A 24,956-nucleotide genomic window follows, 5' to 3' on the forward strand; every position below is an offset into this window, starting at 1 on the left:
AGAAAACATGTATGCTATACAGAGAGATAACATGCATGCTATACAGAGAGATAACATGCATGTTATACAGAGAGATAACATGTATGCTATACAGAGAGATAACATGCATGCTATACAGAGAGATAACATGCATGTTATAGAGAAAGGTAACATGTGTTGTTTAGACAGCACATTCTTTTTACAGACAGGTAACAAGCGTGTTGTTTGGCAACACAACAGAATGTGTTGTTTAGACAGATAACACGTATGTGGTGTATACAGAAAGATACGACAGATATCATGTTTGTTATTTAGACAGATAACACGTATGTTTAGACGAATAACACGTATGTTTAGACGAATAACACGTGTATTTGCGCAGATACTGCGTATATGTTTAGACAGATATCACGTATGGTGTTTAGGCAAATAACACGTTTAGTCAGAAAGCGCTATGCTGTTTCGACAGATAACACGTATGATGTTTAGACAGATCGATAATACGTATGTTTACACAGATAACGTCTATGTTGTTTTGACAGATAGAAAACACATATGTTTTCAGACAAATAACACGCATGTTGTTTAGACAGAAAGATAACATGTATGTTAAGACAGATAACACGTATGCTGACAGATAAATAACATATACGTTGTGTCTACTGGTAAAGTGTACTCGTCTCCACAGATCACTATAACGTGTATGATGTATGAGACATAACAAAATGTTCACGTTACTTTCTAGTCGGTTTGAACTTTTTTTAACGACGAAACTACGACAGCTCGAAAGTCGCTGAAGGAGTGACTGAAACGCGCATGTTTATGAATGGGACCCTCGAGAATGACAGTACAGAATACAGCAGTGTACATTGCCCTGAGGAGGTAAAAAAACAATCCAGAGATCAGTGTAAAACCAGTTCTCAGAGTTGCATGTTTACACCAGACATCCGTTTCCCCGTGTTTTGTAAGACTGCACTTCGTCAGGTATTTACAACCACTTGAGTACAGTGTATCTAACATACGTATTCTCTGCTTGTGACAGTGTTATAATTCCGCAGCGTAACACCGATGCTCCACTCAGACACAATGTACTGACTCCGAGCCGACCAGTTCACTTTTCTTTGATTCATTATTTAACTCAGATCATGATGTACGTCAATTATTTCAACAATTAAATTAATCATATTATTGATGCAATAAATTATTACAGACAGCATAAATTGATGTATGGATATCATCAATTTAACCAGATACTGATATAACATACCAAGATTTGAAGATATCACGATTAAATCCGGTGGTACAGTGAATGTAACGAATGCAACGTGCAAATGTTTTTCAGATATCATCAAAAACAACCGGTTACATATGAACAGTCTATTAGTTCCAAACATGACTTGTACTTCCAAAAGCGGACACCTTTGATAATATGAGTACAATCAGGTTTATGTTTTCAAAACCATTTTATGATATCAGTGATAATAATAATAATATCAGCATCTCATTAACATGATATAATTCACTTCAAGATATTATCAAATCATCTGAATTTCTTATATTAGGCAAAGAATATATGGTATCATTCAATAAATCTATCACGATATGTCTGCAACATTGCCGATGCGATGTTAAATCTTAACTCACTCACTTACTCAATAAATTTATGACAATAATTATTTTACATTCTTAATAGCTGTTATCCGTAAAATGGATATTTGGTGATATCATTATAAAATACTGATAACACTGATTTTTCACTTCATGTTACGAAAATGTTTTGAAGACCTGTGTGATTCAGGTTTCAATGCGAGAAGAGATTGCCATGATGCCCGTCAGATGGGATAGATCTGGACCTTGTCTACGTGACTCAACCCTCGCTGAGTTACCAGGCATGCATGCTAGCTTCAAGCTACACCTGCACACATATCCCGCCATATCCTCATTTCAGTTGTCATATTTATATACGTGCCATTGAGAGTGTAGATGTACGCATTTAACCTTTGCATCTCCATATGCCCACACCTCTGACTTATTAACTGTAGTACATTGGATTGCGACTCAATACAGATGGTATGGAAGAATGTCAGCAATTCAATTGGTGAACTTGTTTTTCCTGAAACAAAGCGGAGACGCAATTACTTTTCAAATGGCTGAATGTCTGTAAATTTGACCTGGAATTTCTTACGGTAATTGTAGACACACACACGCGCACGCACTTACGCGCGCGAGCTCCGAACTACATGAATTTCGAAGACGGGTTAAAACCTCGAACCAGATGGTACTAATAAATCGATCGTGAAACTTGACCTTGACCTCTCTACTCATCAACACACTATTTGTACATGTCCCTGTGGAAGTTTTGACTTAAAAAAACAAACACATTTTGGCAGCTCATCATTCCCAAGCAGTGCCAAAAAACAATCGGAAAATGTTTTCCGTGGATTAAAGACCTCGTCCGCTAGGGAATTAACGGAGGAAATCTAAAGAAGACAGCTTTATGACAACCAGAGTAGGACCCGCTTTGAAAATGTTCCAGAACGACTGCAAGACCTGTCGATATGTTTCCTCCATGCAAAACAATATTTAATTACCTGAAGAGGAAGCGACCAAAAAGGACAACATTAAGGTACCCCTCACTGACACATGCCATCTCATTGATTGGCTGTCATCCAAGAACGGTTCCAGTGTGGATGTCGGGTCTGTTGATGGTATCAGACATGATGATACTCACTGAAACCCCAGCTTACCAATCTGTAGACCATCGCTTCTGGTAAGGGTAAATGAAGGAATGGAAGGCGTACAAAGAATTAAAATAACATCTAGACGTTTATCGTTATAATTAAGGGCTATCAGCCTCCCATCGACATTCAATTCCCAAAGTCCTTTACCATTATCACGGGGATGTGGTTCATCATTCTGAAAAGTCAGTAGTTCTGAAATGACGTGCTGGTCAGCGATGTCTGTAACGGCTGTTTTTAAAAAGTGCCTGTGGTCTCGTGACAGACTCCGAGGTCAGTAAACATTAATCAGCTGTGCATAAACACCTTCACAATAACTCGGAGGAGGAAACAGTATGAAAACGTAAATGTGAAGGTTGCTGTAATCGCCTGTAAGCAGTGCTCTTTCAGTTGTTCTGGAGCTTTAAGAACTCCCCTCAGGGTTTTACAAGAATCCCCTCTCTGTCTGTGTCAGCGACAGAGCCCTGTGGGGAGTCCTACAGTGCCCATGTGAAGAGCCAACGTGGCTGAGCAGTTTTAGTTTGCATGGATGTAAAACTATCGCACGAAACCTACTGACATTTCATCTTCTTCAGGCGATACTTATATATCCTTAAGTATGATGTTACAAGTGCTTACAAACATATAAATATACATTTTGAATGAAATAAGAACATTGCAGTGTTTATCACCATCTTGAAAAGATATGATTAACATCGTTATATGATGTTAAAAGCAACAAAAATTGAGAGGAATCTGGCTTCCGGTGATAGGTGTACAAACTGATGCTAAAGAATGATCTACCCCCAAGAATCTGTGACATTCCGCAGACAAGAGAATTACTCACTGAGAGTCTTAGGACCTTAATTATTGATAAATGTAGAGTCATTTGCCCTCAGTGATTGGTCTATCCATCCATCTATGCGGGTTTTTTTTTAATCAATGGAATTGCTTTCCTAATTCAAAAACCCAAGACACTGACAATATTAATTTCGTTGACCCAAACTTTGCAAGGAACACCACACTACATTCCTCTACACCGGATTGTGCCGGATTGTGCCAGATTGTGCATATACAGTTATTTCAGTTTTTATAGCATACTTTGGCCTTAACGATATTTATCATAGAAAAGATTTATTTGACAAAGCAGGAGTTTTAGCTAAAAATACTTACGAGAATTCGCACTCTCATCTGTCAGGCGAGAAGAACGAAAAATCCATTTAAACCTATACTGACGAATCATTACAATGACACCAGGTGTTGTGGGGCAAATTAACATGCCTATTGTGTCAATGACACTAGGTATTGTGGAGCGAACTAGCATGTATATTGTGTCAATGACACTAGGTATTGTGGAGCGAACTAGCATGTATATTGTGTCAATGACACCACGTGTTGTGGAAGCGAATTAGCATGTCTATCGTGTCAATGACACCAGGTGTTGTGGAAGCGAATTAGCATGTCTATCGTGTCAATGACACCAGGTGTTGTGGAATCGAATTAACATGTCTATTGTGTCAATGACACCACGTGTTGTGGGGTGAATTAGCATGTCTGTTGTGTCAATGACACCAGGTGTTGTGGAGCGAATTAGCATGTCTACCGTGTCTTCGCCATCTCGATGTAGAAACAGGAAGGGCATTAGATGGACGAGATCCGGCGGTCAGGTTTAGGTCTCATGGCGTGGGTGAGGGCGAGGGCGAGGGGGTCACGCCATTCAGTTTCACACAATTCAGACAATCAGCATTAACCATGTTCCGTCCAGTCGTCCCATTGGTTTAATGTGGTTAAATTTGAAATAATCAAATGTGGATCCTGGAGAGCCGCACTCACTACTCAAGTGGTAATCAAGGAAAGGATGCTTTATTTCCCAGTGCTCGTCAAATACAGACAGACTGGTTGGAATATTTTATTTATCTGTATTAGGCATGTATCAGTGTTTACTTGCTTTACTCAGTTTAATCTGTAGCATTGCGAACTATCGCGTCACCGTGCATGAGTTTACTGTGGTTTCGCTCGGGCCTCGAAGTTTAACATGAAGTGAGATTTTGGAGAAACAGACGCTGAAGTACTCGTCCTGTCCGGTGTCCCAAATTCGAAACGTTCGGACGCCGGACAGGACGAGTGCTGTAACGTCGAGGGTCAGATGGCGTCAATTTATTCACTTATTTTATTGAACTACTCGCCTCGGCTATAATATAAGTGACAGTAAATATATGCATTCAGTATTACACCTGTATACATTAATCAATAATATTCATAAATAACATTCTGATTCATGTAACAGATTCGAGCTAATAGACATTAATATTTAATCATCATACATTTTGAAATACAATGTCATCAAAAGATCACAAGAACAGTTTTGACATATGTTTTTCATTAATATAGGTGTAATTATAATATTTAATAACATATTTCGGAAGGTATACTCTGTTCATGTTCAAACCAATGTCACCAGTTTGTAGGCCTACATAGTTAGTTGTCTAAGAAGCCGCGTAATTCGCCGTACAGATTTTCATTCCTTTAGTGTTACAGGATCCATTATTTGTGGGTTCTAATCCGCTTATACCAATTCTTGTAAACGTCTAGAACCTGCATCATTTTGGCGTCTCTGGTCCCCCTGACTCGCTGTAGGCAGTATTTATTTGGCCTCACAGTCGAGTTGTATCTGTTACGTGATATTATAGAATTAGGCAAAATCTCGATAGGTTACAAACCTTTTATATATCCCCTGAATCTAGACCCCATTTGTGCAGCTCATACAGAACAAAACACAACGATGATATACAGAGAGTTATCATATCCGAGCGAGACACAGTAATCTTACGTTATGAAAACCTTCCAGTTTTTTTTATCGGAAGACATGTGAAGACCTGCTGCCATTTTCATTTGCAGTCAATTTGTACAACCGATATTCTTTTCTTTTACAATGACAAAAATATCCCCGGATCGGAACATAACCACTATAGTTGTAAAAGGCATCTGAACATTAAGTACCTCCCATTAAGTTACCTCCGACGGTGTTACCAGCTGGGCGTGAACATGTCCTCACCTGTCTGTGATCAGCGGTAAGGGAAGGTCAAGGCCAGTGCTTCACCCCTGAGTTCAAAGGCCTGCGCAAAACGATTCATTATATTCCCAAGCCACTAAACACTCGGATAATTTTGTTATTCGCGACTGCACTGGGAATCGCCTTCATTATGACCAATGCCTCATTGTATCGATATATACAGTAAATTGTTCGCCGGATACGTCTGTAATAATTAGCAACATGACTTTCAATATACGCAAGGAACGGGGGGCTGGCTACACAACCTTGGCTCATGATAATATGTGTCTGACTACAATAACACAATAGTGTACGGTAGATCTCAAGTAACAATTAGAGACACAAAGTAATATTTGCCAAACCGGGTCGCACTCCACGAAACCATCTCAGCGATACGACTGCCGTAAGCTAATAATTAGATGAACTTCAGACAGACCAAGGAATGGATCACTTTGTTGCCCGAAACCCTGATCATGTTCAACATAATAAAGAATATCTTACCATTTGGCCGTCACGACTTGTTTAATATTATATTTCGTATTCAAAACATATACATAAAGCATATCTTTCATTATTTTGTTTATGTACAGTTTTAGCGCCAAGCCACATGTGAGAGATACGATGTTTTATACGTGTTATGTATACACTGAACCCTGGCTAGTCCGGAAACAAGACAATACTAACGTTCAAATACAATTTTAGGGGCACCATCTTTAATGAATCGTAAATCCGAACACATCTCATTCCTGACGATGGGACGGTACGGTCCGAATTCGATAGTACGATTCCGACATTTTTTCTTATCGCTATCAAAAAGCGATGATACCAGGTGTTCGCGCCAAGCTGAGCGCATCCTGTCCCACCTGTGACACCCGTAAAAAACACATGCAAAGGAAAGCCAAGCTAACTGCGAACACCATTTTTGTCATTGTTACATCAAATTTGGAATTGTCCTCCACATGTCAACTCGAAAGGGTGCACGGGAATCACGCACGCACGAATACGGTGTTAGCGTTGGGCGTCACAACGTGCTTGATTCCCGTGCACCCTTTCGAGTTGAGTTGATTGGTTCAACTGTGTCATATGGCCCTGTGACGCATGGGTAGCATTATGCAGATGGTTGTTTCAATGAATGCTCGTTCCACCCGTGACGAACAGGTCTGGTTGTTGATGAAATAGAGTGATAGCTAAATAGACAGATTTTTTATTCATGCACCTATTCTCTTTAAATGTAATATCCAGTTATGTATGACTGTTTAAAAATCTCATACCAACTTTGACTGGAGTAGGTCCGATAGTTTTCCAGACATTGTAGTAAACGTTGGTACCTTAAATTACCTTCCAGATTATACATACAAATCCTTTTTAGTTTAAAAGTTCTGTTCGTTCTAAGCTTGTTTCCTTGTCGACCCGTTTCTCTGTACAATACAATCTTTTATACAACTTCTTTCCATGTGTATACGTGCAAAATTGCCTGTGTGTTTAACACTCTGACATTTAAAAATCACACTAATTCTTCCGAATTCCAAATTTCAATTTCCTATTTCTATTTTTAGCATTCATATCAAGCTATATAATCTTTAAGACATATTCCTGAAGCGATACCGGTGTCTGGCAACATTTATTCACTGCCTTACAGCGGGTGGTACCATATCAAAATTCCAATGTATATCAACATTAGGGACAGTTTTTCGGAGGCCAAAGAAAAATGTAATGACTCTATTCTGCACAGCATTTACGTCATAAGAAACCCATATAGCAGAACCATATTCAACTACTGACCACACATGTGGCAACTGACGTTAACCTACTCCCACAGTACAAGTCACAAATCCAAATAATCTGTGTATAAGACACTGAAGCCGCCAATCCATCACAAATCTCAGGAACCTGTGCCTGAGAATTATGAGTACGTGAATATCGAAAGAAGTTTGCTTGACGTAACTTCAAACTAATGCTTACGTTATCGAACCTGATACATTAAGATGAAGTCCGTTTCCTACACTCACAACACAGACTCATGCACATCAGACAGTTGTTTCCTTTACCACAAGGCATATGCATTCAGGCCTTGTCTTATCAAAGACTGGTATTTTTTACATCAGACTTCCACAAACATCAAAGGAAATGAATGCTGGTCTTAATCACATTCCCTTCAGTAGATGTCAGCTTTATGCGCTAATATCAACTTTAATGTTCACCGCTGCATTAGTCTGGTTGATACACATCATCGGACAGCCAAATAAGGTTTAGTGTTTCCAGCTGTTCCTGGCGCGGACGTATATTGCATCCTGTTTCACAAATAATACACACATATATTATACATTATATATCGTGTGCATGTCAGTGATAACTAACTATTTTGGTCACACTACCGAACATTAACAGTAATGTTATGGAGTTTTATGTAAGTCATAGTAAAACGTCAGTGCAAGAGAATAGAGGGCAAAATAACTGTGAAAATGAAGTGAATAGGCCACTGAAAATCAGTGATGACACCAGGTGTTCGCGAAAAGGGTTAACAGTAGCACCTACCATTTCAACAATTTGTATCAAATGCCTGACGCCGCACAGCAGTACTCCTAAAAACACTGACGACCGAAAGAAAGGGTTTCCTGACTACAGGGTCCGGTTTCAAAGGGTTTTCAATACATTGTGAATCTAAGACTGAGTGCTTGTATGCGTAGAGAGTCGCAGAGAGGTGTGGGACAACTTATTGAAAACGAAACGTCGACAATGAGCTGACTGCATTCTGCTTTTTAAACTGAGAGTTGAATACATTATAATTATACATTAGTGAATAAATCAGAAGTAAAAGTCGATTTTATTTTTGTAACATAATTAAAGCATATCCGTATGGCTTATCTAAACCACGGAGGTCCTGCACGCACTCCTGCTACTTAGCACGTGCTTTGTAATGTGTAGTTTAATATGGTTTTATTAGAATAACTAGATAAACTATACGTCGATAGTATACGGACAAAAGAAAAAGTGATCTTGCAACAAGCATCCTTGGTTCTTCTTGGAGAAGGGTGTAACAAAATGGCTACCAGACTAGTGATCGGTTCTCTGTCAGTTATGCATATTGTTCTCAAGAGTCGAACTATTACTCATGACAGAATGGACCCAGGGGTGATTTTCGAACGTCGGAAAGAACAAGATCACAATTTCCTCGACGCAACTTTAAGAATTGTAGTTTCCCAAATATACCACACACAAATTCTTACCAAACTTTGTTAAATAGACAATCTCCTGAGAAAGACGACGGCCAAAGAAATCGATGAATATGAAGAAGGTGAAAGATCATGAGACCAAACCAAAACCTATTTCCGGATAATAACTTCAACTATTGATGTATCTGAACCATATTCAGTCCGTAGACATGGTAATGGACGCCGTCCATCATACGCCTGTAAATGTATAGCAATATTAAAATGCAAAAGGTCACGTGTTGCAGTGTAGTTAAGTTGACATCAGCCGACACAGTTCGTTGTGCAGTTCCTCAAACGTACCCCTTAGTATCTGATTGGTGTGGGTTCGAATCCAAAATTCGCCCCGAATATGATTCATGGTATGTAAGCACCGTACCGTTGCCCGTGGGTTTCATCAACCGTTAGCGACCTACTTGTTTGTGGACGTAGAATAAGACTGAGGTTCTCCCGATCCGGCACTGTCAGGTATCCCTGGTGCATACCGTAACAGATTTTAAGAAAATATCTATGGTATAAATTATATTGTTAAATGTTCTTTGCATTTTATAGGTACCTGATAAATAGAATTCACCTCTTTGAGAAATTAAGTTCCATCGAAACACGAAGATGGCGTACACGCATAACGCTTTGTTATTTATGAGCAGAGAGGCTTCATACGAACTAACGCAGGTTGGTTTAATGAGTTACCATCGTCCAATTAGACGTCTACTTTATTGATTTTACTGCATCGTAAACAACGAAATAATTTGAAAGATGCCAAATGACTCTTAGTTCTTTTCTGGATTAACCCTACCGTATATACTAACAGATAGTGTCCATCAGAAAACACATATAATGGTTTAGAGATAATCTGCAGACAAAACCGATATTTGTTCTTAACATCTTGTTTATGTGAAAAGTATATAAATTTATATCACAGCTTGTTTTAAATTCTGATCCGGAAGAAAGGAACTGTGACAGACGGAAGAGAAAGACAACTGACAGTGGACAGACACGTGACAGACGGAACCTGTTTCCACATCGCTGAATCCTGCTTATATTTCCTTAGTGACGCGAAGACATAAATACTGACATATGAAATTTGACGTATTGTCGGCAATACCTCACTCAATTGTCGACTCAAGATGTAATGATACGTGTAATTGTTGTCAAACATTCCTTCATAATTGCTTCATTCCATTCTGATAACATAGGCCTGGAATGCAGGGAATGAAATGTCACTGACTCCTTATGCGAGAAAACAATGTTCAGGGTTAAAGGGTTATCGAGCTAGCGCTATAGCATTGCAATGACAGTTGTATGTACCCCATTTGTATTACTACCATTGTAGTAGTACATCAAGTACAGTGGTGACTACAGCCACTAGTATGACAATAGTAGTCGTTTCTACTCAAACTGACCGCCACCGAAAACAAGGGACTGGTCGGCTCGGAAACAGTGTGCTGTGTCTGAGTGGAGCTTCCATGGTAAACGGTGGCATGGTATCCCAGTAAGCTAGCACTATAAAACTCACACACACACACACACACACACACACACACACACACACACACACACACACACACACACACACACACACACACACACACACACACACACACACACACACACACACACACACACACACACACACACACACACACACACACTCTAACACACTAACACACTTACACATACACATTCACAGCAGTATAAAACCGTTACACATACACGAACACACACGCACGAGACGTTAAACATCATTTCACCTCATCTCGCCTCGCCTCGCCTCGCCTCGCCTCACCTCATCTCGCCTCGCCTCGCCTCGCCTCGCCTCGCCTCACCTCACCTCACCTCACCTCGCCTCTCCTCGCCTCACCTCACCTCACCTCGCCTCACCTCATCTCGCCTCGCCTCGCCTCACCTCGCCTCGCCTCACCTCACCTCGCCTCACCTCATCTCACCTCATCTCACTTCTGCTCACCTCGCCTCACCTCATCTCGCCTCGCCTCGCCTCACCTCATCTCGCCTCGCCTCGCCTCACCTCGCCTCACCTCACCTCACCTCACCTCACCTCGCCTCACCTCGCCTCACCTCATCTCACTTCTGCTCACCTCTGCTCACCTCACCTTTTACCACAAGTATTTCAACTGTGCTATAACTATTGTAATCACATTTGTACTAACCGCACTACACATTGGTGACCATAAATAACGGAGTCAGTCAGGTGTAGTGAACAGACACCGCCGGTGTTCGACCGCACCCATGCCCAGGTGATGTAACTCACACTGTCTGGAAACGCGACACAAGATTCAACACTGCTATTCCAGATGACGGTTATCTGTTGACATGCACAACATGGAAGGTCTTAAAGTCTTTGAAGTTCTCTTAGACGTATGTATCGACAACTAAACAACGCCTGAAAGAGCAGAACACAGGTTCTGGTGTTCCACAGAACATGTACATCTTGAGGTACGTTGACTACCCACGGGGATCCAGATCGATGCAAGCTCGCCGTTTTAAAAGAAAGACCAAATAAGACTTTGGCCCAGGAGAAGCATTTAAATGCACAGTTTATGCCAGGATAGTGAAACTAGATACTAATGTTGATTAAACCTCTCCTTTTATGAAGTAGAATGTGTACATGTTATTTATTTGGAGACGGCAACAATTGGCATGTCTGCGGATTGGGCGTTTACGGCTTTCCTTGATGTTAATTGGGTTATTAACTGTTGACCTCTTCCACTAAGTGTGTGTGTGTTTGGGTTCTTTGAACGATTCGACAGTATTTGACAGAAATGCTTACTTGGCAATAACTTAATGAAATTAATCAATAATCACTTTATAGCCAGATTTCAATGGTAATTATATTTAAGCTGTTGCTATTTGAAATTATCCCGAAATTAGAATACGATATTGTAAACCTTGAATTCCCAAATCAACTAATGCAACAGAACAAAGAATGCGTGTTGATCCAAGTTCTGTTGAGAACTACTTTTAATGATATTTTACAAGTTCGCGGATCGATACATAAAACGTGTGATGACGGGTCTCATGCATGACGGAACTTTTTACTAGCCTCAGTGCATGAGAAGTGATTTGGGTCGAGTTGCGTATAAACATGTGGAGCACGACTCTCTACCGCCCATGAAACATTCATTTCAATTGAGTTTTCTCGTTGCACGTCTAATTAAGCAAAGAACATGTGAATTATCAAACACGATTGGCTGATAGGTGAAAATGTCGAGGCGTACCGACATTATTTTACAAGCAATGTTTGTATGAACGTGGTGCCCAGGCTGATCAAGTATGTCCCAAACAGGTTTTGACAGCTACGTCATATTGATTCAACTGTAAATCTGCCGAATATCCTCTGCGAAAATAAATTGCTTTCAGAGACTCGTCCCATTCGCGCAGCGGGCATCAATGCTTCCACCATCGAGGAGAGTTCCGGGAACGAGAATTTCTCCAAATGGCGGTTAATTAGATACATGCAGATCTATGTGTGCTGGCTTTTCACATTCCAGTTGTGATCATTTGCCGCAGAGAGATGATCTAGTCAAGATAATGTGCCCCTCCTTTACCCTCCTCCTCCCTTTACGGTGGGACTGGGATGAGCAAAGCCAGAATCAAGTGGGCGGAATTCGTCCACGACGGCGTCCACGGCTCTCGATGTCGACTCAGGGTTCGGCTGTTGATTTTCAATATCCTCCCAGTGCCAACTTCTAGAGGGGTAATAACGTTGTCTCTATTTCTTACGCGTTAAAAGCTGTAGAAGAATGTAACACTGTTTAGAATACATTCCCACCAACTGTTCTGGGTGTGTGAAAACGATCTCACGGGGATCGCCGAGTAATCTGATTTCAAGCAGGAAGAAGAATGAGACTATCAAAATAATCATTACAACAACACCCCTCCTTGATGAATTGAATGGTTTATTCATTTCATTTTATTCTGATACATTTGTAAGGAGTTGGACATTGCTATAAGAAATGTGTCCATTTCGCTAAACCGACACTTTCTTGGTCATCTTCTAAATAGACTGTTATACCTGCACTTTGAAAGCTTTGTGCTATTTGCTTCTTAAGCTGTCAGTGCTTGAAAGAAGAACAATCAGACTAGGGGTCCGTAGTCTTTATTGTTCTTGACGTATATTAAACTAATAACGCTATTACTAATAATGAAACATTCTTGCTATATGGCGTACAACAATTACGTAATGATTGATGATACATAATCGGTCTGAGTCGCATCCTGTGTCTGTCATCTCGCTATGCCACGACTATAAGTCTACCGTCTCGCCAATTTCTGTTATGCCCTGTATCTAATATTTGTATACCCTTTAGCGTGTAACTCATTCATATTAATATCTATAAAGGGGTATGTTGGTGGTTAAAACTTTCTGTACGCCGACTCCCACTAGCCCATCTGTCCCACACCGTCATACGTCGGGTTTAAATCTAAACGCGCCTTAAACCCCACTACCTCACTCACTTTCTAGAAACTGGTTACGACTACACAGTGAGTGAGTGAGTGAGTATGGTTTTACACCGCTTTTGGCAATATTCCAGCAAAATCACTGCGGGAGACACCAGAAAAGAACTTCACACACTGTACCCATGTCGGGAATCGAACCCGGGTCTTCGGCGTGACGAGCGAACGATTTCACCACTAGGCTAACCGACCGCCCCATTACTACACAGAGGGACAATGTCATGGATTTTCAGATCCATCGGAAAGTATCACTTTTTCTATTAACTATTAGTTGTGTCTCTCGATGTGTTCTTACTGCAAACGTTTAATAAAACCTTCCTCACTTTGCTACATTTTGTCAATAAGTGGTTTAACGACGGCGGTTCGATTCCCGATAGCGTCATACCAAAAGGCGTTAAAAGATGGTACTTGTTGTTACCATGCCTGACGCTCGGCATTAAGGGGAAAAAGCAAGGACTGGTTGGCTCAGAGTCAGTATACATGTGGCCCCTGTCTATGGTGTGCGTCCTTAATGTACGAACAGCATCCTCCAGTAGTCATAACATTAACACTTTTGTACAAGCGTGTCCTTTTATTGTTGGGTAGTATCGTTGTGGCTCTACAGACGCAAATAATAAAACATAATCACTTTGAACACAGAACACATGTGGCTGATTTCACTTCCTAAAAACGTTTCACAGTTCGTTGTGAAGAAACAGCCAGACAGATTCAGAAAGTTCTTACTTCTCAGTGTCAAAAACCACTTCAAAAGACAAAGCGTCAGAACTGACGTTTTTGGTCCACTAGCACTGCATAATTTATGAGAATGAGAAATAATATTTAACTACATTATCACAGTTATCATAAATGTTTTAGCTCAATATCAGCACATGCATATTGTAGGGGTAACTTGAAGTTTGAATATGTGCAAGTAAGGGTGAGTGTAGAGGTTTTCAACCCGAACGAACGAATGAACGAAACGAAGAAAAACAACACAATTGATTACAGCAATCATATAAATGCGTCTTTATTTTCTAACTGTACTGATAACAGCCACTGTTGTGTCTTAAGAAATTACTTCACCCTTCACAGCAAAATATGAAGGTAGTTCACTATTTAGTGCGTAGCACTGTCGTAGGTGTGTGAGAAGGTCCTTACCTAGCGTCTGTTAAATACAAGGACATTAAGGCCCTTTAGTCTTAAGCCTTTGTTGAAGTCTGTGGAGAAGTAACCTTTTCTTGTTGACCTCTTTCACCCAAACTGAAAAAGGTAATGACAATAGTGACATCATGAGTAACAGACTTGTACAAGGTTAGATTCTTCCCCAGAAAAACATCCAGTACTCACCATGATAAAGATTTGTATATTTATCATGAGCCAAATCCAAACCCTAAGGCTTGCTCAAGGCGCTTTATTATTACCCTGGTCAGTGGATCAGTCGGCACTCGATTCACAGTATCATCTCCCTGGGGATCATACAACCCAAGCTTCCGGTGAGGCGCTAAAAGGTTAACAGTCACATCCCACCGGGTGCCCATTCACTGCAGAGTGAACAGTGGCATATTTCCAACAAAGCCTCTCGCCTAAGGCGACAGTACATGTCATATGCCCCTCCAGTAGCTCCATATGCGTCAGTGGAAGTAACTTGTGAGTCATCTGATCACAAGAAAGTATATATTTTGAGATATTTGCATTCGTACAAACATAATTCAATAGTTGTAGTCTATAGACGAGAAAACCACGTGAAAGGGTGACAGTAATGACTTGGAGGAAATGATTTGAATGCAAATGAGACGAACTCTGTTTAAATGGCCAAGAAGCAGTTACTGTTGTAGAAAATTGATAAGAACAAATGTTACAATTATTTGAAGGAGCCAGACTGCTATCGTAAAGCGGGCATAAAATGTAAAAGCGGCGTGTTAATGCCCAAATAACGCAGTTGCTGATAAAAGGCTTTAAATCAATTGAAACTTTTGTTCAACGAAGTTTTCTTGTGTAGGATGCTCATGGGAACATCGCATAACCATTAAAACACCAGTGTTGTACTCCACATGGTCATCCTGTTCAAAAGTAAATTAACGAACAACACTTTCATCATGATGTTTGTAGTTACTGCTGAAGTAAAGAAGAATCCGCATAACCAAAAAAAGTTCATTTTCTAATACCGGTATTTTAAATAAGTAGTATGTTAAACAAAAATAACCATCTAATGATGTAGCGAACACGAAGGGGCCCTTAAGGTGATTACAGGAATACTAAAGTTCCTGTTGATTTAGTATTTCGGCCGTTCGACAAGGCCCGATTTGAAAAAAACTGAAAATATTGTAACCTTTCAAGTCATCCGAAGCTCGCACCAGGCGGAGTACCGTTATTAGACCACACTGTCAATACAGATGGGGCTGGGACCATAACATTATATCGTTATAAACCATACACCGAGTTAATAATATTCGAGTTAAACGGGTTTCTCTGTAGCTGTGCAATTTGTGTTAGTGACGTCCTGACGTAGTTTTACACTCACATGGAGTCAGTGATTGCGGGGGCGGTCGGGTAGCCTAGTGGTTAAAGCGTTAGCTCGTCACGCTAAAGAACCGGGTTCGATTCCCGACATGGGTACAATTTGTGAAGCCCATTTCCGGTGTCCCCCGCCGTGATATTGCTGAAATATTGCTAAAAACGGCGTAAAACCATACTCACTCACAGTGATTGCGAACCCAGTGAAGCGAAACGTTGCTCGCGATATCTTTGGCGATGATAGCCATGTATTTTAAATATGGAAAATTAGAAAATTGAAACAATGCCGACAATTTTATAAGCCTTCACAGTAAGAGTAGTTATATTGACACCGGATGTAAAGGAAGTAATAACCTGTTCAGTGATCAGCCACATCGTCAGAACGCGCTTTAAATGCCTCTGAGTTGGTTAGAATCTCCTGAGTGATTGAAATATAATGCATGGTGATCCAGTGTATCATCTGGGGAATAGTTTCTAGTCTTTGGAGACGTGAGTTGCGTTTCATTATTTTAGATGTTTGGTTTATTGGAATTACATCAGATAGTTCGTTCACCATCAACAAATTAATCGTGTCACATATTATGATGTCATGATGCCGACGACTTTTTCTATTAAGATCTCATCCCTGACCTACAGAAACGTTTTCCTGCTTTGGAAATTGCTAGAATGTGTCTAAGGCACTGTTTGTTGACCTCAGTTGTCATGCCGGGTAGATGTGCAGGGCACCTGGTGTCATTGCTACTTAAGTGTAGGTTACCAACACATGGAGTGTGTCGCTACCATTCAGACTCCCCTTTCTCGTGTACCCTTAATATCCTTAAGACATTGACTTCTTAGTATATAAATATTTGAGACAAGGTTCATGTTGGGAGCAGCGCAAGAACGTCACATACCACGTTGATAATATATTTGTGTTGAATGTAACCTACTGGCCACTTGCATTGTAGTTGGTTGTGCTCGGTGATTCAGGAGTTCTGGTCAATGCATATGTAATCAGGCCAGTGTAAATGGTTCCTCCCCGTGAGCGGCTCGGCACTGAAGTTGATGTTGATTGAAGAAAATGGTTCAACATAAACTCAGGTAGAATTACCTAGCTTTGCTCTATTGACTTGTCTTATTAACGGCAACTACCTGAAATGATAGTTTCAAATGTTACCTTTTAAGGGGATGAAATATACCACGTGTCAAATTATGTCATCGGTTATGTTTGACACACGTCTACCTTTCTCCCCACCAGATATGACACAAGTTTACCTTCCTGTACAGGGTACATGACACACACCTACCTTCCTCTACACCAGGTATGGCACAAGTCTACCCCCCTCACTACAGATATGACACACACCTACCTTCCTCTACACCAGGTATGGCACAAGTCTACCCCCCTCACTACAGATATGACACAAACCTACCTTCTTCTACAACATATATTACACTCGTCCCTACCTTCCTCCACACCAGATATGACACACGTCTCTACCTTCATCTACACCACATATGACACACGTCTCTACCTTCCTTTACACAAGATATGACACAAACCTTCCTTCTTCTACAACATATATTACACACGTCTCTACCTTCCTCTACACCATATATGACACACGTCTCTACCTTCCTCTACATCAGATATGACACACGTCTCTACCTTCCTCTACACAAGATATAACACAAACCTACCTTCTTCTACACCAGATATGACACACGTCTCTACCTTCCTCTACACCATATATGACACACGTCTCTACCTTCCTCTACACCATATGTGACACACGTCTCTACCTTCCTCTACACAAGATATGACACAAACCTACCTTCTTCTACACCAGATATGACACACGTCTCTACCTTCCTCTACACCATATGTGACACACAGCTCTACCTTCCTCTACACAAGATATGACGCACGTCTCTACCTTCCTCTACACCAGATATTACACACGTCTCTACCTTCCTCTACACCAGATATGACACATGTCTCTACCTTCCTCTACACCAGATATGACACATGCCTCTACCTTCCTCTACACCAGATATGACACACGTCTCTACCTTCCCCTACACAAGATATGACACAAGTCTACCTTCCTCTACACCAGATATGACACACGTCTCTACCTTCCTCTACACCAGATATGACACACGTATCTACCTTCCCCTACACAAGATATGACACAAGTCTACCTTCCTCTACACAAGATATGACACAAGTCTCTACCTTCCTCTACACCATATGTGACACAAGTCTACCTTCCTCTACACCAGATATGACACAAGTCTACCTTCCTCTACACCAGATATGACACAAGTCTACCTCCCTCTACACGAGATATGACACAAGTCTACCTTCCTCTACACAAGATATGACACAAGTCTACCTTCCTCTACACCAGCTATGACACAAGTCTACCTTCCTCTACAACAGATGTAATACAAGTCTACCTTCCTCCACACAAGAAATGACACAAGTCTACCTTCCTCTACACGAGATATAACACAAGTCTACCTTCCTCTACACAAGATATGACATAAGTCTCCACCTTCCTCCACACAAGATATGACATACGTCTCTACCTTTCTCTACAACCAGATATGACAGAAACTTATTTTTCTCTTAAATGTACACATACTACCTTTTCTACAGTGTATACGGTGGAAGCATACACGTCTACCTACCTCTACACAAGATATGACACAAGTCTACCTACCTCTACACCAGGTATGACACAGGCCTACCTTCTTCTACACCAGGTATGACACAGGCCTACCTTCCTCTACACCAGGTATGACACAGGCCTACCTTCTTCTACAACAGATATGACACACGTCTCTACCTTCCTCTACACCAGGTATGACACAGGCCTACCTTCTTCTACAACAGATATGACACACGTCTCTACCTTCCCCTACACCAGGTATGACACAAGTCTACCTTCCTCTACACAAGATATGACACATGTCTCTACCTTCCTCTACACCATATGTGACACAAGTCTACCTTCCTCTACAACAGATATGACACAAGCCAATATTTCTCATAGATGATATTATACACACTACTTTCTCTATGATGTATAGGATGCAAACCTACGTTCCTCTTAGATGAGGGGGGCACGGGCGGCCCAGTCGTCTAAGGAGCCCTGATTCGATGTGCAGAAACCTATGATTATGGGTTCGAGTCCCGGTTCGCCCCGATTATGTTTCTATTTTTTTCAGCACCATTTCTGTGCTCGTGGGTTTCACCGAAATGGTAAACGTTTGAGACCTGCATAAATTCGGGCTTTCCTCCCCCATTGAATTGACACCCCGTGATACAACTTGAATACTGTTAAAAGGGGCGTTAAACCCAACTCACTCACTCTTAGATGCTATGACAACATCCCATTTTTCCCTAAATATAAAACGCACCTCTTAGACGATATAACACTCTCCTATATTTTGATATGACACCAGTCTTTTTTCTCTCCTAAGATGTGACACTGGTATAGTCAGTTCCCGGATTACTCAGGTCCACACTGTTCAGCCATTTTAAGTTTTTACGAAGTTTAACGAAAGGCATGGCGAAAGTCTCTGGTATTGTGGCTGTTTGTTGTGCCAGACACATATTTACACAACGGACGCAGTCTGGAGGGTAACTTTGAAACACGTTTACTTAAGCAACACATGGTAAACCTCAAACAATTTGTTTAACCTAATGACTCAACAAACGCTGGATACGATGATATGTTCTATGCTAATAATGCCCATGCAATACTTATTACGGTGCGTGGGGTCGTGTGATGGATGTCTGTTGTCATGGTGACATATGGTTATGATTAATACGAAATGACTTTTGGTATTAACTGAAGACGGAAGAGTTCGCTATTGTTTACGGTGACGTCATTCCCACTACCGTCATCAACTGCTCGAGGACAAACAACGCTGAGTCACCCAATGTCCTTCACTCGCCCGACCATGTGCTTCTCATGGCTTGGAAATGTGAGTGTTGATATTGAGAGAGGCAATACATGAAGGCGCACTCACACCCTACTTGGAGTTTCATCGTGTTGATATATATATCTAGGAATATTGCCACCAGATTTCCATGAGTGAGTGAGTGGGTTAATGCTTTGCGTCACATCGGCAATATTTCAGCCATATCGTGACGAGAAGTTATACATATTCAATACATATATTTAAACTAAATACAAACCTGTCATCGATGGGCAGTAAAATAACTAGAATATCACAGATTAATATTTGAAACAAGCATACAACCATAAATCAGTACAATGTAAAAAAGGGCTAAAGATCGCCAGTATCTGAAGCAAGATCCCCATGTAGGGTCCATGGGGACTTACATAACTTTTGCTACATGCATGACCCCAGCCGGATTTACATCATCCCTTCGGTTGTTGCCGATTATTAACAAATTTAGCCAAACATTAAAACAACACATATGCTACGATTAAAAACGTGGTGGAAATAAATATACTTTCAAAGACGTGGTCTGACATACCCTCTCAGGGAGACAGTGCTTTTACACTACTTTAACCCCCTATGAGGATAAAGCCACAAACAATCTCAGTTACTGCTTTATTTATTTACTAAACACAGTAATCAAAATTTATGAAACTATTCAATTTCATTTAAAAAACCAAGATTAAAATGAGAACTTACCTGATTAAAAAGATCCTTGATTGATGAAACTTTGAAATATTGATCCCTTGTGATGAAACGTAATTAACTTTTCATATGTATAGAGAAAAGAAATGCAATGTTTGCTCACATTATCTGTCTGTCATAACGTTTAGAAAATCTATATAAACGGATATAAGAGTACACACGGGAAGGAACACGGTATTTTGAATGACCCAGGAAAGATATAGAGGTTAACAAATTGATGAAGACACAAAGTTTTGAATGAATGTGTGAGGTTAGACAATTGCAGATGATGCTGTACATACAGGACATTAATGTATAGCTGGTTGGCTATGTACAGGCTAGTAAATACTTCGAAGGTTAGTTGACGAGGCAGATGGGCATAGGTAGGTAGGTGAGTGGATAGATGAATGACAGAAATGGAATATTCATGAATAGATGATGTATAGGCAGAATAATTATTCTGACAGGGTCGGTTCAAGGACAGCTGGATAGATAGATGGATGAATGACGAGGGTTGATTTCTGGTTGATGAAGTGTTGATGGGTGGATGAAGTGGTTATGGGTTGTGACGTGATGATGGATACATGTAGTGATGATGGGTGGTTGAAGTGGTGATGAATGTGTAGTGATGATGGATACATGTAGTGGTGATGGGTGGATGAAGTGGTGATGGATGTGACGTCATGATGGATACATATAGTGATGGTGGGTGGATGAAGTGGTGATGGATGTGAAGGGATGGTGGTGGTGGTGGTGGTGGTGGTGTGTGTGTGTGGATGCATTGTCGTAGAATGGATAGACAGATGTTTGGAGGCTGGATTGTTGAAAGAGACTGGGTGATAGATGTATGAATAGTAAGAAATACTATACGGATGAGTGATAGACACTGAATGTTGAGAGGATGGCAACTTCATTATCAAGGCATTTAAAATCAAAGCCGCGTCATTGGTTCGTCAACATCCCTATTTTCATGAGTGGGTGTCTTTGATGAAGTAATTACCTATGTCCGTGCCAGGAACTGCTGGATTCCCTCGTCACTGATGTCTCATTTTTCGCCGCCATCTGTCGCTCTATCATTAATGAAGAGCAGCCCGTCCTGGAGCCGATCACCAGCATCAAAGATGAAGAGTTTTAAACATAGTAATCCACTGATGGCTTAAATAATGTTGGACCACAGGAAGCCAATGCAATGCAATTACCACACTGATGTATGTTTAATTAAAGGTAATTCATTAACGAGACGTCCCGCTTGTGGCTCAACGTTCAGTAATCTTTTCCCAAATTACTTGGTCATTTAATCAGACGTTACATGCATGTATTCTTTAGGGAAATATTCACAGTCCTTGAGCATAATGATCATGAATCAAAGTTAAATAGAACTACATTTCTTTTGTTATTTGAAACTTTATTGCGTAATTGTATCATCAATAATTTATCATTACAGGAGTAATCATATTACACAGTTATTCGGGATGTGATAAGAAGAGGAAGATGGTACGGAAAGAAAACTGATTGCTGAAAATGTCAGATGACATGTGACATTTATCATTGGACAAAACAAAGATAGGACATGAAGAACAAATCACATTTATAACAAAACACTGTTGGCTGGCTTGACGAGGACACATGATACAACCAATTTACCACAAGCTGTTTCCTACAGCGCCAAAGAAAGGAAATAGGCCCCCAATGCAAATTTAGTTCATCGGCATCTCTTACAAAGATGCGCATCGTTCTGCCTACAGCGGACATAATTCACGTAAATGACTGACTACCATTCTCATGTCTATATTGGTAAAATGAAGTTTCAATTTTTGTATGACAAAAATATTGCAGTGGTCCAATTGTATATAATATAAATGAGACATTTTGAAGGGGGCGCCGATATGATTAGTATACATAAGATAATGGAAGTTACCACGAAGGCATCTATATCTGTAGCTAATGTATATTCTAAGGAGTTGATTTACGATATATACTAAAGCACCTAAAGTATATTCTAGGGAGTTTATTTGACACATATGATAAGGTACCAAACGTATATTCTACGGATTTCATGTGCCATATATAGTAATGCATCTAACGTATAGTCTAGGGAGTTCATTGAACACACATGGTTAAGCATCTAACGTTTGTTCTACAGTTCGATTTATTTTGGTATGAAATATTGTTAGGCATCAAATCCGTTCGTGAATTACGTTTACATCCTAAGTCCAGGAGGACATTATAAAATATAAGATTGTATCTAAGATACATGCAGTAATAGTGATCTTTTTCACTATTTGATGAAGGAGACCGGCAAATCAAACTTAACGATTAGTAGACGTGGTATTCTTGATGTCACAAACGGCTTAAAGTTTAAAAGGCTGTGACTATGCTTTTCGAACAATAGAAATAAAGTTTAGCTTCAAATCAATGAAATGTTTTAATGTATTTAGAAATACTCCCGCCATATCTTGGGAGCTGGGGACACCAACAAGGAATCTTCACAAATTGTATCCTTTTGGGGAATCTTCGGCCTGATGAGTGTAGGCTTTAAGCACAAGGATATGGTACTATCGCTGCTGAACAGAAGGTTGCTGCCACCAACATGTACAAAACTGTATTGTACTCTCTTTGTATGACCATCTTTGCAATACATCTTTAGGAAATGACTCCATTGTCTTGCCGCTGCTGACGAAGATACAGCTCGATATTTCACGTCACTACCCCATAGCTCTATAGACATACCTCAAAGAAGATGTTGACTTTTGAGACGGCTGTTATTAAGCATAATGAACAATGTCCAGTTTTTACTCAATAAATTGATATGTTACGTTGGTGCATTGTTAGAACTGAACTCTGTGCGCTCTGAAACACTATTATTAGCAATTTTCTTTGGATGCGATCGATGTGCGTTTAAATATTTAAGCGTGATCTCGGTGCAACGGTTTTATGTATGTGTTCAAATGTTGTCTCCGATGTTCGACTGCTCATTCCCATTACCAGAAGACATAGATAAAGCCAAGTGAACATACTCACTTATTATAAAACATGATGGGTAGGGGATGCCTAGCATATCTCAGCTTCCTCTGACTACCAGCTTTGTGAAAGGGCTAATTGAAAATAGCATGTTGCATGTCTAGGGATTCAGAAGATATAAAATCCTCGTTTGTTCAGTTTGAAATATCAGCTGGTGTGTTTAAATAAACAGATCCCATGGGGGTCTGTATTAGAATAGGCCCCCAACACTCTACTGCTATTCGAACAGGCGACAAACTGAGACCGGGCCGTCAGTCTCGGCGATTTCATAACGTTGCTCATAGTATCAGTCATTGGTTTGTTTGGCCCAGACTCGAATATATACAGGTTGCTATGATATAGCTCATTGCTAACTGCGGTGTTAAGCAAAACAAATTAAGAGGGTGTTAAATATCTAATTTCATTCTGGGGGAATGTTACTGTCTTATAACGATTAATATTATATGACATTTTTAATTAGTCGAGTGGTAAGTGAGCGTGCACTTCGGAAAATAGACCGGGGTTCAAATCTTTGTTTGGAATACATTATGAAGTAAAGCAGGATTATACAAAGCCTTGTTAACGTCAACCTGTATTTACGCTCATTAACAAAGTCGCTGCTATACTTACAAGCAGACATTACCTGTCCGTGTACACCACCACAAAACAATATACAGAGTGAGTATGTGTCACGCCGTTTTCAGCCATACCACCCTTTACGCCTTGAACCCAAACTTATCTAAATAAGATCTTTTACTCCATGCATCATCTCCCTATGTGAAGATTTGACAAATCCAGGCGCGACCTTCTAAGGAAGGTCTTCACATGGGGCGATATCGCATACGAGAAAATGTTTTGTTTGGATCTGATTTTAACGACATGTACTTTGTACCAATATTTGGCCTAAAACCCGGGGTTCGGCGCCACGAGCTAACTCTGGAACCTCTAGGCTACTCTCGCCCTACACTTGGAACTAATAATAGGCACATCAATAACCCTGACGTTAAATATGTGTTTTTTGTCTGTTTCAGTGTTGGCTATTGACTGCTATGTCTGCACGTCTGTGGATCGGTCTAACCGTGACTGCGAAGACCCGTTTAACCATACTCGAAAGACCTTCCATCTGATAGAGAGGCACTGCATGTATGGCTTCTTCAGAGGGACACACTGCATCAAGCTGAACGGACACAGGGGTAAGGAAGGGTTGCGGTGGCCCAATAGGGACATGATAATGGTTTTGCAATTTTGCAACTTTTAATTGATTTTGCCCCAAATCGTTCCGATTAAACTACGCTTTTTCACTTTGTTCAGCAAATCACGAAAACCTTGTTTCAACGTTATAGAAAATAAAACGATAAAAGAAGAAATATGAATATTTAATTCATA

The 24,956-nt window shown here is 40.4% G+C and overlaps 1 protein-coding gene across 1 annotated transcript in view; it reads left to right on the forward strand.

The window, feature by feature from the left end:
• Positions 1 to 24,956, forward strand: part of LOC139468105 (uncharacterized) — a 44,930-nt gene that overhangs the window by 3,880 nt on the left and 16,094 nt on the right. Inside the window, exon 2 of the mRNA XM_071249839.1 lies at positions 24,602 to 24,763. Within this exon, the coding sequence (XP_071105940.1) occupies positions 24,602 to 24,763 (162 nt within the window). The remainder of the gene's footprint in view (positions 1 to 24,601; positions 24,764 to 24,956) is intronic.

This window comes from Haliotis cracherodii, unplaced genomic scaffold (genome assembly GCF_022045235.1).
Source record: "Haliotis cracherodii isolate W230 unplaced genomic scaffold, xgHalCrac1.p SCAF_2, whole genome shotgun sequence".
NCBI classification, from domain to species: Eukaryota; Metazoa; Mollusca; class Gastropoda; order Lepetellida; family Haliotidae; genus Haliotis; species Haliotis cracherodii.